This window comes from Brachypodium distachyon, chromosome 1 (assembly GCF_000005505.3).
Source record: "Brachypodium distachyon strain Bd21 chromosome 1, Brachypodium_distachyon_v3.0, whole genome shotgun sequence".
In the NCBI taxonomy this organism is placed as follows: Eukaryota; Viridiplantae; Streptophyta; class Magnoliopsida; order Poales; family Poaceae; genus Brachypodium; species Brachypodium distachyon.
In genome coordinates, this window is record NC_016131.3 from 51,089,290 (window position 1) to 51,108,050 (window position 18,761).

General features: G+C 40.1%; 2 protein-coding genes and 1 non-coding gene across 3 annotated transcripts; all 3 read right to left on the reverse strand.

Moving 5' to 3' along the window:
• Nucleotides 1-707: 707 nt before the first annotated feature.
• On the reverse strand, nt 708-5,782 carry LOC100846876. The gene is made up of 5 exons (XM_003561205.4): nt 5,052-5,782; nt 4,074-4,191; nt 2,804-3,156; nt 2,628-2,726; nt 708-2,307 (listed from the first exon to the last, which is right to left on the reverse strand). Exons 1-5 carry the CDS (start codon nt 5,687-5,689, stop codon nt 1,206-1,208), a joined length of 2,310 nt encoding a protein of 769 aa, XP_003561253.1. The 5' UTR covers nt 5,690-5,782; the 3' UTR covers nt 708-1,205.
• Nucleotides 5,783-8,350: 2,568 nt separating this feature from the next.
• On the reverse strand, nt 8,351-18,232 carry LOC100831763 (WD40 repeat-containing protein HOS15). The gene is made up of 14 exons (XM_003557258.4): nt 18,067-18,232; nt 17,190-17,335; nt 16,776-17,118; nt 15,137-15,216; nt 14,992-15,038; nt 14,138-14,285; nt 13,875-13,938; nt 13,465-13,623; nt 13,236-13,357; nt 11,585-11,659; nt 10,852-10,905; nt 10,701-10,774; nt 8,942-9,016; nt 8,351-8,858 (listed from the first exon to the last, which is right to left on the reverse strand). Exons 1-14 carry the CDS (start codon nt 18,125-18,127, stop codon nt 8,639-8,641), a joined length of 1,668 nt encoding a protein of 555 aa, XP_003557306.1. The 5' UTR covers nt 18,128-18,232; the 3' UTR covers nt 8,351-8,638.
• Nucleotides 10,458-10,572, reverse strand: MIR5185E (microRNA MIR5185e). The gene has a single exon (NR_126978.1). It is a non-coding gene; the product is annotated as a microRNA MIR5185e (primary transcript).
• Nucleotides 18,233-18,761: the final 529 nt, after the last annotated feature.

Below are 18,761 nucleotides of genomic sequence, written 5' to 3' on the forward strand. Positions count from 1 at the left end.
TGATTAGTACTCACTCCGTCCCATATTAAGTGAATTTCTATTACATGTATCTAGACGCTTTTTAGATATAGATACATCCATATTTGAGTAAATTTGAGTCACTTAATATGGGACGGAGGTAGTAGCTATTAAGTAAAAAGACCTGTTGCTGCAATGCATGAACACATGTTCTTATCCTCGAGCTTATGTTTTAAATTTGTCAGATTGTTCTCCAACGTGAAAAGGTGCTTATTTTGTTTGCAAGATGTGTTGATGCAAAATTTGTGCTCCATTGCTTGATAGGTCTGGTGGCATAGGTATATTTTAAGTTACTTGTTTACTATCCATCTTGGTTATTATTTTGCCGTTTGCATCTAGCTCCTATCTCTCAATTTGGTTGGTTACATTGGATGAACATATCAACCTTCTATTTGTTTCTACACGTATTAATTAGCATAGGTTCTGTGCTCCCTCTCTATAGACAAAGAATCACATTACATTTCTTTATATAACAAATTAGAAACACGACTTTCACACCAGTCTTACATCTCTGATACATGGAGAGGCAGAAAGAAAACACTGGTACTACTAAATCAACCATACAATTCTATTTTACTTGCATACTGCTACCTTCATGTACAGTGTTTTTTAGGCTCAACGGATATGCACTCCCACCTTCCTCCATTCATCTATAGAGAGGCTCGCAAGATATATATATACCAAGGCAATTCAAAAAATCAGTACTGTGAAACAACCAATGCATCTAACTTTACAAGATGGAAGCCAAGACCTATCTTCGCATGCTGACATCGCAAGCATACTTGGGTCTGATCATCCGTTCTTTACAATTCAATACGTCCAAAATGGAAAAAGGACATATGCCAGTTCCATCCTTCCTGATGACAAAACATGAAAGCAAGCTACAAACACAGTCCTTCCTGATGACAAAACATGAAAGCAAGCTACAACCACAGTGCGTAGCTGCCAATGCGCTTATCGCATATTAAAATCATGTACTCCCTTCGGCCGGAATTACTTGTCACACATTTAGTACAACTTTGTACTAAATCTTTTTATCAACATTTCAAATCATGAAATGCACCTTTTTACATCAAAATTTCAAATAAATAAATATATTTCCATACATGATTATCAATATTTTTTCACTCCATGAATCCCTTCATCTAGTTCTTTCAATGCTTATGCTTCCACTTGTTGCCATATTCCTACCTTATATTGGAACGCCTGAGGGATCGGTCATTGCCATCAAAATTACTTCTATTATTCCAACTTCTTCCATTTCTTTGTAAACCTCTTGAGCCAGTATCTTGCTGATTAGCTCTTCCCCTATGATTCTTATCAAAGGGGGATCCACCATCATGCATATTCGAACTCCTGAACTGTGCATTTGATTTTGTCTTGCCATAACGGCCTCCACTTGAGTTTCTACCATTCGAAATGGAGCTTCTAGCAGGAAAATTATCTCGGAAGTTTGCTGAAGACCTGTTCCTCCTATTATCTGACTGGAATTGATCATCGATGTCAGAGTCCATATCAAGAACAGCATTAGAACTTCCCTGATTACGCCTACTTTTGTAAATATCCTCATCAAAATCAGAAATAGCCCCATCATTACTCTGCGAGCCAAAAGATGCTACTCTGCGGTGGTTGTTCAAACCACTGCCACCTCTGGTTTTCTGCCAAGAATCAGCAAGATGACTAGATCTTAGAGAGGGCTGACTATCAAATTCATCATCATCAGTGGAACCTGTTACGTCGTCATTTTCCCCATAGTTAGAATTTCTACTGTTAGGAAATCCGCTGAAGTTATCTGACTGAGAAGCATCCTCAATGTCAGAATAACTCACCGTTGACACACCACCTGTCTGACCGCCTTTTGACAAATCAAGCTCATAACTGTCAATATCATCCTCTTCACTGTCAAAATCATCAAAACCAACTCTAGATGAGTTATCTTTTTCTGTGAATTTTCTCTCTCTTCCATTGCTTCTTGTTTCATCCATTCTAAATTTCTGAGCCTCAGAGCCCTTAGCATTATCTCTGCATGGGTAGTCCCCAGATGAACTCTCACTGACCTTAGATGAATCGGCAAACTCAAAGGCTGCAACATCGGCACCATCTGATTCATTATCATCAAAGTCAAAGTTCCACGCATTAGAAACCTCAGGCTTGCGAGCTGGTCTTTCCAATCGTTTTCGTGGCACAGACTGATAAGTTTCCATTTGGCTGTTGGTGTATTCATCTGGAGGGCGGTCATGTTCACAATGGAAACATGACATGTTCCGTCTGTAGTTCAAAAAGTTGCACCTGGAAATTGATTGAAAATCAGTAATATGCAAGGATATTAGCATAACTATGTCCATGAATGGTACAACTCATGCATTCTTTCCATTTATCCCTTCCACTTCCCATCATTCTTATTAACAAAGTCTCTTCAGAGATGCCAGGATAAAGAAACATTTCAACATGAACCAAGCTATTCTTGTTCACAGGCATGTTTTTTGGATACATGAGAACCATGGGTATGATAAATATGTCGAATTGTATTAAGGATTACTAGCATGTATACCTACTGCAGAATAAGTTCAAAAGACAGAATCAAATAAATCCATGGCAAGTAAACTAACCGAGGACACTCCCACTCTCCAGGGAGGAGTTGCCTTTTGGGACGCTTAGCATCACATTGCAAGCAAATAGTATTTTTCGCAAAGTTCATGAAGTCACACCTGCAACCATACTTCAGAAAGTAAGAATAGTATGAACTCAACACTCCACAAATTACAGGTGAGAGTGGTTAAAGTACTTTGGGCAGAGCCAGTCTCCTTTCTTCATCTCTACATCATCACGTCCAACTCGTTTCTTTGGTGGTGGAGGTGGTTGCTTGACCTTAGGTGGCAATTTCCTGATTACTGGGGGTGGAAGATTAGGATCAATAGGAACAGCACTCAGCTTGGCAATATCATGTATTAATTTCCGAACAACAGTCTTCACAGATTTCAGTTTGAGAAGTGGTTTGTTCTCTACAGTTCCCTTTACATGATCAAAACCATAGATCAATAAAATACGGATAACATCAAGAGTCCTAGCTTCATCTTCTTTACGTGTAAGGATATAGCCCCTTGAGCATAGATTTCGCAAATTACAAGAACTGCACACCTGGAAATCAGTAACGAAAAAAAGGAATTAGAAGGTAAGAAGGTCTTAGTATCTTTTCATCTTCCATCTTTGTTTAGAGGTTAAACCCTACCTACATTTTAAGCATATTTTCATCTTCACGTTTACTACTTAAAAGTTAACGTCTTAATAGCTACTCTGGGAAAACACAGATACAGATGATCTAATACAACCACAAGTATATGTATTTCGGTGAGGCAAAAGGGATTATGGGAATCCACCGCAATACCAAATGCAGCCTAGATGTGTGCACTCCCAAAGTATCACCACTACTGTCCATATGGCACTGTTAAGACTTAAATGTGTGAAATGCCATATATCCAACTTCAAAATGGCACAAGGTGCTAGCCTAGGAGCGCTTGGCAGTCGCATAGAAATGCAGCAGGGACATCAATTGAAGGAGTGTGAAAGAAAATAGGGAAAAGTAAAATTAAGGTAACGTGAGCTGACACGGCCCATTAAAGCACCAGAAAGGCCAATACATGCCTATTAAAGCACTAATCTAGGAATAGAAAAACAGAAGGTAGGGTTTCTATTCTACAACGCCTCTCTTCTCCCTCCCTGCAGCAATAGAGATGGGCTGACGGAGCTCAATTGCTGACCGGCTAGGGTGATTTCTCTCTGGAGAAGTGTAACTCCTCACTGCCCCCACTTGAGTGGAGAAACACAATTCCTGACCAAAAAGTTAGTTCCTTCTCGGCTGCCTAAACCTCTGCTGGGACCAAGGTGCATCGTTCTGTTGCCAACCAGCATCAATGCACGCTTAGGCGAACGCTGAAATACGCCTTCTGTCACTTTGCAGATATATATATAAAGTACTCAAAATTAACTACATATGCCGTGGTGAAGTGAGAACAAATGCACAATTGAAAAGAATTTTGAGTTCAGCTGCAACTTACATCACCCTCGTCAAGATGGACAAGTTTTCTTAATAACTTTGCAGAAAACACAACTTTTGGATCCATGCTGGGGCACCCATGGGCAACCAATACTTGAAGATCCTTCCTAGGCAATGACCTGCACCAATGAGGAACTGTTAACATCATTACTAGTACTCAGTACATTATTACCTCTTTTGATGACTTACACTATATGCCTTTTGGTACCAATACCCGATTGTCTTCACTCTTCAGTAATTTTTTTCTTTTGAGGCACAATGACAAATTCAGTTTAAGTGTCTTCACTATTTTCAAATATGTTAGGTTTTATTTCCATCTGTTAGCACGTGTGCTTTTCGCTTGGTTGTTCCTATCATATGCAAGGATGTCAGCAATCCCTAATTTCTGATAATCTTAGCTGTTTCTTCGCATTCCAAATTGCAATGATATGTGCCGTGTGCACAGGGATAATGAATCTCTGACTTTATGATGAATATTTTTCTCTGCAGTTCCCTGCTTTCAACAAGAAATGTACTGGGCACTTTCCATAGTTTCAATGCAACCTAAATGTAAGTTTAGGAGACAAATAGTGAAACCTATGGGCTTTGAGCAACAAAAGGACTAATAGACACATAAGACCATTAATACTTCATCCTTCTCAACTTACAGCAATGACAACTTTCAAGATGTAAACCTTTGTGGAAGCATTAAGTTAATTACTTAATTTCAATAGATTGTATATGTCCAACTTTTGTATCAAATTGTACCTAACAGTAGTAAGAATCCATTTCTGATGCCTATCGTCTAAAAACCTGCCTAAACCTTTTGGCAACATGGACTTTACAAGCCTAGAGAAAGATTCAATTACACTCCAGCCAATGGGTTAATGCAAAAATATTCACAAGGAGCTAAGCAGCTGAATTTGGTAATCAGATGTTGTAATGAACGAGACGGAACATAAATTTTCTGGAAGATTCGCCAATTGACCCGCAAACGTACTTGAGGATGTCGAACCGGTCACGGCCGAAGTTCATGCAGGCGTTCTTGACAGTGGTCCAGTCCCTAGAAAAGTCGAAACCGGCCTCCTCAGCGACCTCTGAAAGATCCATAGGCACTGCCGCTGCAACTAGAGACTCATCGGTGCTACCAGCGACCCCCAGGTCGAAGTACTTCTGCTGCGCGAGCCGTTCCATCAGTTCAATCCACTCGGGCCAAGGGTGCACCAGCTCCACTTCCCTCCGCAGCACCTCCGCCATGCTCATCCTGTCCACCTCCTCCTCCTGCTCTCCTACCACCGCTTCAGCATACTTCTTCGGCTCACTCGGTTCCAGCTTCGGCTCCAGCTCCGGCGGGGGTACGTCGGGGGCCGGGACTGGGCGGCGCCAGGACTGGATGCGGCGCAAGGCCGCATCACGGGCGGAGAGGTCGGAGGAGCGGGAGCGGTCGAGTGCGTCGAGCTGGTCGAAGACGAAGGAGAGTCGGGCAGAGAGGGAGGGAGGCTTCGAGGAGGAGGGGGTCGCCGGCGAGGGGAGAGAGGTGTGGGAGGAAGAGAAGCAAAAGGGGCGGCGGCGAAGGAGAAGGGATAGTCTAGAGGTGGCGCAGTGGCGGCGGAGTAGCGATAGCGAGTAGGAAGCCATGCCCGGGTTTTCGGCGGCTCGGCTCTTCCCTCACATGGAAGGGGGAGGGCAAAACCCTGGACGATCTGAGAGGCGCGGGCGGAACAGAGGCCAGCGAGGAATTCTTCTCCGAGAGAATGGGTTCGCTAGGTTGTGGTATTTCGTTTCGTTAACACAATTTTTTGCCAAAAATTAATTTATTAATATGTAGTTTTTGAGACCTGAAACTTATATCAATAATTCGTTTTCAAACATTCTTACTGATAATTATAGTCTCCTAGAGTTTCTTATCGTATAAATTATTCGTTCCGATTCATGATAAATATCTGGTATTTAGCATAAAGTTAACTTGTGAAGATGTGGATGGAAGGATCTATCAGTATTGTATGTTTTGTGCTGCTGATGATGACATTGATCGTTTATTTTTTCAATGTCCAATGACAAGCTTATGTGTCTGAGGTGCACAGATCTCCTTCAATACTAGTTATGGCAACCTCCTTGATGAAACTTAAAGTATACGATATAGGAAATTGATCGGCTAAAGAAGTATTCTCGTGTCATACATCTTCCCAAAGTATTCCCATGCCATACATATTTTCATAATCTAGTTTGACATCCAGATCCCAATACTTTGTTGCGTCTCTCATATAACATTTTCTTGACCTCTATCAGGCCAGCCCAAAATTGAGACACACCACCAGCGACATGGGCTTGAGAGAAGGTCTGTTTCTAAATATATTTCCTCTTAGAAGATCCTTCCAAACAATCATGGCTTGGCACAAGGTGGGCCGTGATTGTCATCTAGCTACGGGGAGCTGCCGAAATCATGGGGTCGTCTGATTTGCTGCTAACGGTGTTGTACTTAATCAGTTGAGCTCCCAGGTCAAGGCCTTGCCGGTTGTTTTTTATGGCATGTTGCACTAAACCTCATACCACGATAACGTCTTTTGGTCCGAGGATCTGAAGCATCAAGTAGGCATAGTTCGTATGCCCATAAGTTGTGCGATTTGTGGCCAATCCAATATCTCCTTATGCGTCATTTAGAAGTTGACCACTTCGAGGTACACCTCTCGATTCAAAAATTCTCTTTGTCCCCAAAGGTAACCGATAGAATCGGAGGCCTGGTGGATGTGTTGAGTACTATCTCATAAAAGGGTATCTAGATGGGTTTTATCTCACTTTGTGGGACCTGCATTTGTTTGATTTCCATAAAGTTAATGGTGAACTCGGGTTGCCTCCGTCGTGTGACGAACTCGAGCGCAATCGAATATAGGGGACACTAACAAGGCATAGTGTTCTAGGTACGGAGATTAGGATTGGCAGTCGTTTTTGTTGTAGGAGATGGGAACATGTGCCCACTCTAAACCTTATGTTCGAGGGTTGCGGGGTCACAGATAGTACCTCTCATGGTATGCTCTTGGCCTCCCTCTTTGACTCTTAACGTAGAACCACCCCACATCTAGTTGATTTTGTTTGTCATGTAGAGGATGGTCTCATGTCCCTGCCGAGTTCTTGTGACCTTTTCGGACACTTTGGCCGCCTTCTGCACATCATAAGCGATAGCTCCAAAGGCTCTGACGGCTCCCGTTGATCTTGTTGATGAAGAGTTGGAGATCAATACTCCGAGGTATGCGCCAACTGTCGAGAGAGAAAATATCCAGACCTCGCAACAGTGCGTTCTTTGTACGATATTTCTTGGATGTGTGGATACGGTCAAGGCGCCAGGGGATCTAACACTCGGACTTACCTAGGTTCGAGCCCGTAAGGATTTGATAACAACCATACTCCTGTCTTAGTTGTATAATATGAGTCACATAATATAATTGTGTTTACACTAGGGTACGGGATGAGTTGAGAGAACTTGGTGGGTTAGGGTTTGTGCATCTGTAGGTAGAATAGGTTCATGTGGTTCTCCAATTGTTTCTCCCTTTCTATGAACCCTTGGTCACATTTGTATAGGCATAGTAACGCAGTTATGCGCTAGTCTATAGGTAGGACTTCATGACAAGTTGGCTGGTTTACGGATCTATACTGCAAGACCCGCTTTAACTCTTTTTCAGATAATCTGTAAGGTTTCCTTATGAAACCTAGGTACACCCACCTAGGTCATTATGAGTCCCGCTAGTACACGTACTCCCAAAACCATTTACTGCCTCCGTTCCATAATTCTTGTCGAAATCTTACATGAATCTAGACGTTTTTTAGGAATAGATACATCCATTTTTAGACAAATTTGAGACAAGAATTATGAAACGGAGAAACTAGCATGTTTATACTTATGCACAATATAGCTGTACCATGGTATAACTATTTACCGACAAATATCCACATCTATGTCCTCCAAGACGACCAATACTATCCTTATCCATTGCCAGGCTATTCCTATGCATTCCTTGAACCAACTTTAATGTAGCAGGAATGGAATAAGGAGCAAACATTCACTCCCTAACCTTCCGGCAAGACAGTTAAAATTGACACCCTCACAAACTAAAGTTGGCATCCCCACAAAACTAAAATTGCCATCCAGCATAACTAAACGTTCCCTCTAGCCTTTTGGCGCGACGAGAAAAGTTCACATCCTCACAAAACTAAAGTTGACGTCCCACGTAACTAAATGGCACAATCTCAAGCACGGTCTTTCCGATCAGATGACCGGCAAAACATTCGCAGGAGCTCATTATAAATTCCAAACATACGGGAGCCGTCGCTAACTATGCATAAAGTTTCAGACTTCTTGGTAAGACAATATCTTCAAACAATGTAAAACGCATCATGTCAAGTTGTCAGGAAGGCTTTTGCCCTGGAACATACTATCGACAGTTCCTACTGTACAACAACTGTGAAGCTAAAGCCCTCTGAAACCGAGAGTAATCTAAAATTACCCACGCGCCCATGGGAAGGACCAATAATGCTAGCCTCGCAGCTTGATACACGTTTGTATTATTTCATCTTGCTGGTGCAACTACTGAACTACATCCTGAAATCCATGACACAGACCGTGTTGTTGGAGAAGCATGCTGCTATCTTGCTGCCTTCTTTGTTCCAGCAGACTTCAAAAATGCCACCGCTCCCTCTGTAGGTCTTCAAGATCCTGCCTTCTTTGACAGACCATATATGGAGGCTTTGGTCCAGGGACCCGCTAGCCAAGTACTCGCCATCGGGGCTAAATGCCACAGAATAAACTGGCTGCCTGCAATTATTGTAAATTCACAAGATTCAGTATTGCATGAGGGTCACAACAGAAGTCACTATAATTTTCTTCAGTATCAGTACCTATGACCAGCCAAGCTGTAAAGAAGGCGTCCATGCTCAACTTCCCACAGCTTGATAGAAGAATCAAAAGATGCGCTGCATATAAACAAAGTAGTACATCATTGCTGATAAAACACAAGGAAGCCTGCTGTGGTGGAGATATTAAGGTGTGGAGGTATGTAAATCGTCTCAAGAGCAAGGAACCTACTGCAGATACCTAATTTTACTAGGTTAGGTATACAACTATCTTATGTTGTATTCCCTCCGTCCCATATTAAGTGGCTCAAATTTGTCCAAATATGGATGTATCTATACCTATACCTAAAAAGCGTCTAGACACATGTAATATTTCGGCATTTAATATGGAATGGAGGGAGTATCAAACAGAAACTCAAACCGCTGAATTGGTGAACTAGGTGTTTGTGCAAATTAAATCCAGACCTAGAAAACGGTGAGAGGCTGCACAAAGATCATTCTCCTGAACATTGTTAACATGTTCAGTACACATCATGATTGGAGATAGTTGGCTGGCATTGCAGCGTGACAATGTCATCGCCGCTACTCTGCCTTATCCTGGGACCTTCAACAAACCTCTCTCAAAGACAAGTAGTCTTACTGACACTATTAAAAGTTCTTGTAGGATGTGGTGCCCAGCAGGTGCTAAAGACCTTGCCACAGGACGCCCTCTGTAGGTCCTTATGTCATTTGATCCTTTGTTGTATCTGGCAATCCATGACATTGTCAGATATTTCCTCTATTTTCCTATTCTATCTTAAAATATTTAGACATGCAGGTCTCCTGCATAGTCTCCAAAAAGATCTGACCTAATTTGTTACTGCTGGGCTTTTCTATTTCTATGGAGGTATGTTATCGTTGAAGCTGAGGGAACCAAGTACCATGCAAAGGAAGCATGATACCACATTCCGGTGTTGAGAATGACAAATCACCCACCTAAGAAAAACTTATTCAAAACAGTCAAAATACAATAGTCATTCATAGTTTCTAAAGTACATCGTGTCAACAATTATACTTGTGATTTCAGTATGGAGAACCAACATATAAAAGTAGGATGGGGCAAACCAAATGAACAAGCAATTGGAAGTGTATTGCAACCGTCAAATTTCCTAGGATATACTACCTCTGTTCCAAAATAAATTAAGTCTTAGATGCAGTCAATACTCTCTATTTTTTATCATAATTAAACTACTCCCTCCGTCCAACAAAAGATGTCTCAAGTTTGTCAAAATTTGGATGTATCTAGACATGACTTAGTGTATAGATGCATTCAAATTTAGTCGAAGTTGAGACATTCTTTGTTGGACGGAGGAAGTATTTAAATTTGTTAGACAGAATTTTACCGTTACATGTATTACGAAAAATATTTCCAGAGCGTAATAATAATATTACTTGCATATGCTTTCAAGATTAATGGTCAAAGTTACTAAAGAGTAAGGAGACTGCATAATCAAAAACAGCTTCTATCTTGGAAGAGAGAGATTACACATTAAGGCATGTTGTCAGTAAGGGTGCAAACGGGATCCCGCGAAAGTCCCGCTTCTAGTTCAATTCTCAAATCTCTTATTCAAATTCTGAACAAAATTTTGAATAGAAGATTTGAAAAATGAACTAGAAGCGGGACTTTCACGGGATCCCGTTTGCATCCCTAGTTGTCAGTTGACTCAATTGTCAACTACCCGAAAAGCAGGAGGGCATTAGTTGATGAGCTAATTTGAACAAAAATGATAGTATGTACAATTTTGAGCTTTTGCCCAAATTATACCTCGCCAAAAGAAGCTGTTGATTGGGATTATTTGTTCCTGGACCTGTTGGGCTCCACCTAATAGTGTATATTTCCTACAAAAATACAGTTGATCAGATCCGAGACAAAGTAAAATTCAAGGATTGTGCGAGGCAAAGAAGAATTAGCAAACCTTGGTATGCTCTTTAAAATCGTATACACATTTATCCTGCTTCAAACTCCATATCTGACGAAAGGTAAAAGAAAAAGGAGGGATTCATTATGGAAGAAAAGACAAAGCACCTCCGGATGGGTGGCTACTGTGAACCCATATGGACATATTGTTACACAACCCACTGGTAAATACAGTAAGAAATGTATTAGATTACAGAGAGATTCTAGAGCAAACTTGATTCTTTTTCCTGTTTTGTAAATATAATATCATGTACTGTCAGCCTTTCATGTGGAGTATGTTTCTCTGTACAGCACTAAAAGTATGTTTCTCATTTATTAAAAGTTACTGTGGAGTGAATCAGAACATGATTTTCTTCAACAAGTAAAATAATTTCAGAATTATTTAGGTTAGCTGACACACAGAACAAAATATTCCGCACTGGTGAACCAAAATGTGCTTTTCACTAGATAATCAACGTGATGTAATTACTGTGGAAGTGTACATGCACACTGGAAAGATCATAAAATAACATCAGGTTATCAAATTACATAGTAAACTAGACACTGAGAGATATTATATCTCTGCACATCTATGAAATAGGTAAATACAAGATTTTATACAGTAATACATTACTCAATAGCATGACAATCAAAATGTAAATACAACACAATGGTTAGTTCATGATTAAAATGGCGCACCGATGGTGAACCAACTAGGGAGACTACTAAATATACAAAAAGCAATATAATACCTTTGCAGTCCAATCATCAGAACAAGAAGCCAACAAACAACCAGTTGGATCCCACTTGATAGCATTAACTTCACTCTGGAACATGCATATTAACAGTCAGAAAAATACATTAGCTGCTACTCCAATATTTTTTGCATAAAAAGCACAACTCTATTATGTATGTTCTCTTGGACAAGAAATGCTCTAGGTAAGTGAAATGTCTAATAGCTGGTTAGCCATTGCACTGATTCAATGTCTTGTAGCATCTTATGTAAAGAAGAAGTTTGCACCTAGGTAGGTGAAGATAGTCAACCGAATAAAATGGAGAGAACAGAGGGAATTAATTGATCAGTCATTCTAGAATAAAGGAAAGGATGACTGTAACCCATCCACTTGCAAAGATTTGTAAGTCATAATAATATAATTTTCAGACTTTTGGGGAATAAATGCACTAAAATGTCGAAGAACACTGCAAAGATTTGCAAGTCATAATAGTAATATAATTTTCAGACTTCTGGGGAATTAATGTACTAAAATATGGAACAAGCCAATTAAGAGAATTGCCACATATTTCTTTCAGTTGTACACAATCCGAAAGGTTTACTAAAATACAGAGAATTTCACACAATTTGGACTAAGGCAAGAAGCCTATATACTCCCTACGTCCAATTCTAGGGGAGAGGCTTGCACGCATTAAGAGGTTTTACTTTGACCATCAATTAGACCACTAGTAATGTGGGTTATTTGGCATACAAACTATACCATTACAAACGTTTTCAAATATGAATTCAGTGGTAACAATTTTGTGGCACATAAACTACATATTGTTGGTCTAGTTAATGGTAACCCTCGAATCTACACACCCTGTAAAATTGGACCCGGTGAATATATATATAAACTAATAATCGAACTGTGTGCCTGCACAGACTAGCTACTGTAAGGAACACATGAATATTAAAAATACAATTAACATTTCTTGTGTGTGAACATTTTAAAAATTGGAATATAAGAAAAAATTATGAATACACTTTTGAGAGGCTAGTTCAAAATATCTATCCACTATTCCACTGTAATTCCTAGGCTTCACAATCACCTTCAGTCAAATCGCATTCAAGTAATGCCCCTTGATTTCACCGGTTTTGGCCTCTGAGTTATAAATAGCTCCGACATAAAAGACACAACAGTCTCTCCAGCACATAAATGTTTTGAGTTCCATTTTCATGATCTTTCGTAGAACTAAGTCCCCCACATAGACACTAAAAAAACGTTCTACCGTAGTCATTTGTGAATAAGCCCAATCTTGGTTCAATATACATCCAAAAAAAACGACCATACTTGTTCAAATTATCTCCTTCAACTTGGGTACCATGAGGCAGGTCTTCGAAATGGAAGACAGAAAAATAATACACTAACTAAGCAATTCAAAGGGGAACAGGATGCTATATATAAAAATTGTACACTATTAATTTCTAGTACCAACTTATAAAGGAAAGATCTTTCTTTTTATCTCTTAACTACTAAGGTTGCATGGTGGACTGTTTGAAAAATAACAGCAAGTTTCATGATGGACATCACAAAATTAGAACAAGCTTTGATCAATGCCCATTGATTTAGTTTGGTAGCAACACACGGACACATCATAAAATAGCGCGTCATGTTCAAGAAAACCAACCTGATGGCCACTGAATGATTTAACTGGACGTGCATCCCCAATCTTGCAAACATAGATCATGTTATCAGTTGAGCATGTTGCAAAAGAGGTATTGTTTCGCCAATCAACATCTAGTGTTGGAGCTACATGAAGAATGAGGAAAAGTTAGTTTCTAGCTGAATGACACACGACATCAGTGTAACACATTTGTTTGGTCAAAATCAAGACCATTGTGCCATGCAAATGATACCTGAATGAAATTCAAATTGCTGCTTGCACTCCCATGTCTTTGTATCCCACACAATAGCAGTTTTGTCTACGCTGCCACTTAGGAGAAAATCCCCTTTCTTATTCCATTTCAAGGAAAATATAGGTCCCTTGTGTTTGAACAAAGTTTGCTTCAACTCTCCTGATATATCCATTCAGATAATAAAAATTTAAGAATGGGACAAAACAGCAGGGGGCATATAATGACCAGATTTAAGATGAAAATATTGAGAGCACCCAAATTTGGGAAAATTCAGCATGTACTTGAAGAATGACCATGCGTGCGATATGCAAGTTAATTTATGACACAAAACTACAGTGAATTCTCATGTCATTCAAAAAGACACTAAAGTGACCAACAGTATATTTTATACAAAGATAGTGATTGCTTACCATCCCTACTCCATATTCTTGCCTGCCCATCATAGGAGCCTGTAGCTAATAGTGTTCCTTCCCCCTGGCATGGATGTCAGACAAAAATTTTAAAGATAACATGGTGAAGTAGAGGAACATAGAGGCAAAAAGGGTAGCATTTTGTAACGAATAGATACACAAGTTGGCCAAAAATTGAGATTATGAATATGACATGGTACTATAGATTACTTTGGACCACATTATGAATATGAAATAACATTTTACAGACTTAAGGAACTTACATTCCAGTCAAGTGTGGTGACATCCTTGCTCTTCTCATTAGTCCTGCCCTTAAAATGTTTTAGAACATGAACACTTGTAGGAGATGATTGGATGGAACCGCATGGACCATCAGGAATTGTCCAAATTCTAGCTGTTGAGTCTCCTGACCTAGCAAGTACAAAAAAGCAATATAACTCAATAAGGAATTAATGGTACATATGATAAACAACTTTCTTAGTAATTAAAAGAAGGCGTATGTATAGTTTCCAAACAATTAACCAGCGGTAATATAAAATGAGTATATGCATGGAAAAATTAAAGGAGCATATGAATTCTCAAGTGCAAAGGTGAGAACCCATGTATCTTCTATGTCTAAGTAGGAGAACCCCATTATGTGATTCCTCTCAGCATGCAAGCATGCCACATCATCACATCATTAATTTGTTCACACCTATTTAGTGGGAAACTCATATTTCTTGCACATGCATACATGCTACTTTCAATCAAGCTATCCACACTAGGTGAAGAATATATCATACAACTTCTCAATTTCGGATACTCTTTCGTTGCTACTCAATATCATTCACGTATGCTAACTAAAAATTTCTGCAACAACGTGCGGGGCATCATCTAGTTATAAAGAAAGGAGATCCCCATTCGTTTTGATCTTACAGCCAGGTCATGTTATGCAGGAACTTAGGACATCTCAACAACAAGACTGGAAAGAAAATGCAAAACAGAACAGACCCTACAATTCATAATGAACTTGGCAATTGGATACCATGATACAGTTGAGCCATTGAGCGGACTGCAAGGGCAATATAAATCAATGCAAGAATACTACTATCAATACAATAAATCAGATAATACCCACCCTGAAGCTAGAAGAGAACCAGCTGGGCTCCATGCACAGGCAAAAACCTAAATAAAAACAAATACAAAAGAAAGAGGAAATTATATGAGGGTTCATTAATCTGTTTCATAAGGAGCAAAACTAAGCACCAGAAGACCCTGCTAACCTCTGAACTATGCCCTTCCAAAACGGTTACATCCGTACTAAAAATTTCATGGCCTGTACTTACGTCCATTGGTGTAGGACCTGTGGTAACAATATGGCAAAGGTAAAGTGATATGCAAATCTGATAGTTATAATAAGATCCTGATTCTCCACAGAACCAAACTTAAAATGAATTGAAATATGCCAGAGGAGAAAATAGGTCAGGAAAAGCTAGTATCCCCTTCCCTCCCACCATTCCTTTTCAGACTATCCCTTAGTCAACTTCTCTGATATGTTGATGTGTTTTATATACAGGCTGCGATCCCTATTGTATTTTTCGTCTCCACTACTTCCTATGATCAATGTTGCTTGCCCTGGTTTACTGGTAAACTAGTACCAACAGCTGTAGGTCGATGGTAGCAAACGACTAAAGCATCAGTAATCTTCCTTCAAACAGCAGCTGCCAGCTGAACCATTACTGATAACTAGTAACTGATAGGCCCAGCCAAATAGGTGGTCTAGTCAGCAAGTCGGGCCTCAAGTGACTCAACTCAACTTCACAACTCAATAACTATGACACAGCCAACACCATCCAGAAGTTCCCTGTCACCCATTGATGTTAATCATAATAAATGTTCATCCATAAGTGTGGGCATAATTTGTCATCGATAAAGAGTTATTCAAAGGTTTTTGATGTAAGCATGACAGACTACCTAATAAAAAAACTGTCGTTCTTTTTATACATTAATTTGCATTCTGCCTCGCAACTGGGGATCTAGTATCAGAAAACCACAACTCCTCTATTTTTTTTCACATCAACACAACTATTTGGCTAATTGCTAACACAAAACCAAATTATGAGATTGGAGGCATTTGACAGCGAATCTGACCAGTCGGACCCAACAGTCAGGAGCCACGTGGCAAAAAAAAACAGCTGTTTGAAGGAAGATTATTGATGCTTTCATTGTTTTCCTACTATCAACCTACCACTATTAGAGCTCCCAGCTACCCCTAGTACTATTCTACCACTAAATCAGAGCACGCAACATTGATTAAAGTAAGAAGTGGAGACAAGAACATGGTAGGGGGAAGAGGACTCGCTGCCTGGATCTAAAACCCATCAACATATAAGAGAAGTTGACTGAGGGATAGTCCAAAATGGAATGAGAGGAAGTGAACAGGATACTAGCTTCTCCTCCTTCCACCTCTAATTCTTCACCTATTTACACTTCTCCTTCCCTTGATCTCAAAATTTGGGTTGTAGTCTAATAGTTGTGGTCATGTAGAAAACTTTCCAAGAGTTGTGGTTTTCTGATACTGGATCCCCAATTGTTGGGGATTTGTGATATTTACTCCACAATATTTACAACAATATGTGCAGCAAGAACAGCAAAATCAAATCACCATTAGAAAAAAAAGGGCATCTTAGATTGAAAAAATCAACACACCATTAATCAAAGCTGCTGACCTTGTAAATTAAAACAGTACATTACATATTTAGAAAGTAAAAGAATCAGCGTACACCAAATTAATACTTTCTCCAGTCAAGAACACAGGCAGAAAAGATCCCAGCATATACAGCCAATTGAGTATTGCTAAGAGATAGCAAAATTAAATAAATGAGCAGTAAAAGGGGAATAAAACAGCCAAAAATTAATTACCTCCACTGGCAAGGGAATCCTCTTCATGCTTAAGCTTATCAGTACGCTCTGTATGTTGTTTTTCCCTCTCTTTCTCTTTCTCTTGCGCCTTGTCTCTCTCAGTTTTGTCTTTTTCCCTCTCTTGCTCTTTCTCTTTGTCGTGGTGCTCTCTCTCACGTTCACCTCCAGGATGCTGTTCATGCTCCTCAATGCATTCTGTCTCTTTTCCCTTGTCCTTTTCAAGGTCAATTTGAAGCCTCTCCCTTTTTCGCTTCTTCACAATCTGTTGCAACTCTTCAACATCTTTTGTGATTATTTCAAGAGGCTCCAGAAGAGCAAAATCTTTCTCAACTTCTTCATCATTCTGAAACAAGAAAAGTGCATGATGTACCACACATCGGCAGCAGTAAAACTAAACAGATTAAACAGGCTTACTTCATCTGTATTTGCTTCCAATTCTATGTACTGGAGGCCTTTCTGCACAATTGTGATAAGAGCACCAGGGGGGACAACATTTCCATCTATCCCACCCTTGTGGATCCCTGCTTCATACCCTAAAGTAAATGCAGCATGAACAAAACCTGAAAGGTTGGTTGCAAGAGGAACCATTAGCAACGAAACTGAAAACCATGCACTCAAACATAACTATAGATGCCAGCAACTCTGGAATCTTTGCAATAGAAATGCAAATGGTGCAGAATATACCCTTAAGGGTAATAACAAAAGGGACAGGACAAATTTTCAGAAATCCTGACATAACATTCATCCCTAAATGCACCAAGTAGTAACAATCACTTACAGAAAATCAACAGAAACACAAAACAAACGACAAATAGCACTATCTTGATGTTTATGACAGCCGAGGTGTATGAATTTCTGCATCTGAGGGTTATAAAGCAATTGCAGCAGCAGGGCTCGGCGAACTGCCACGAAAAGGAGAGTTTCCCCCAAATTGCTGCAAGAATCTCTTTAAACTAGGAGGTAAAGTTCCAACATGCAGCAAAGTTCTATGAAACCTAATCTGGAAAAAGGAACGGATCCCTAAGAGGAAATTAGTAAGAGAACAACATTGCATAACCTAGAACAGTAATCCCAACCTAGAAATCGCAAAAACCCCGCTCTAGACGCGCATCATATCCCAGGATTATTTTGCGTTACCAGATCCATATCCCCGTATGTAACGCACAAATCCACCAGAAGTTCACTACTGCGGCACGAAAACCCCAAATAAGCCATATAACCGTGCAAAGGACAGACTCTCGACCTAAGAAAATCAAAACGTGGGATGAAGGGGTGGGTTTGAAGCGCGAACCGGATTCCTGGAGGTAGCGAAAGACGAGGAAGTTGAGCTCCGCCGATGTAATCCCTCCCATCGCCGGAGGGGTGCCGCACGCGGTGAGCCGATTGGGACGGAGAGGTGGACGCGCAAACCCTATTCCACGATATGAAGTGTTTCCGTCGGGAGTCGGCGGCTCTCACGGATTGGTACCGGGTTCACTTAAGTAGAGACCGACGGTGGAGATTCAAAATGGCAAGGTCGGAGAGATCCATCCAACTAGCAGCTTCGTGCATGTTTGGATTGTTAGGACAAAAAACACCGATGTATCTTTGTACTCCCTGCCCTCGTTTGTACTCCCCCTCGGTCCACCAATAATATACGTTTCGATTTAAAATTGATCCACGAAAAAGCGTACTTCTTTCTTTCCAAAACATTTTAGACTAAGGTAAATTGTTTCTCTCTCGTTACAAGTAAATCAAATCCAATGACATTTCTTCATATCCTCGGCTCATTGGAGGTGTGAGAATTAAAAAGGAGAGAGATGGTGGTTGGCACATTTCCAATGTATTTTCTATCTGACTTCTTAATTTTCTTAAAATTCCCGCACGTATATTTATTTATGGACGGAGTGAGCACGGTTGTTCCCTGATTAATAAAGTCGTGCACTATTTGGAAGTAAAAAGAGTCCGTGATGGTTCCGACAACTCATATTTTTTTTTCTTGGCCTA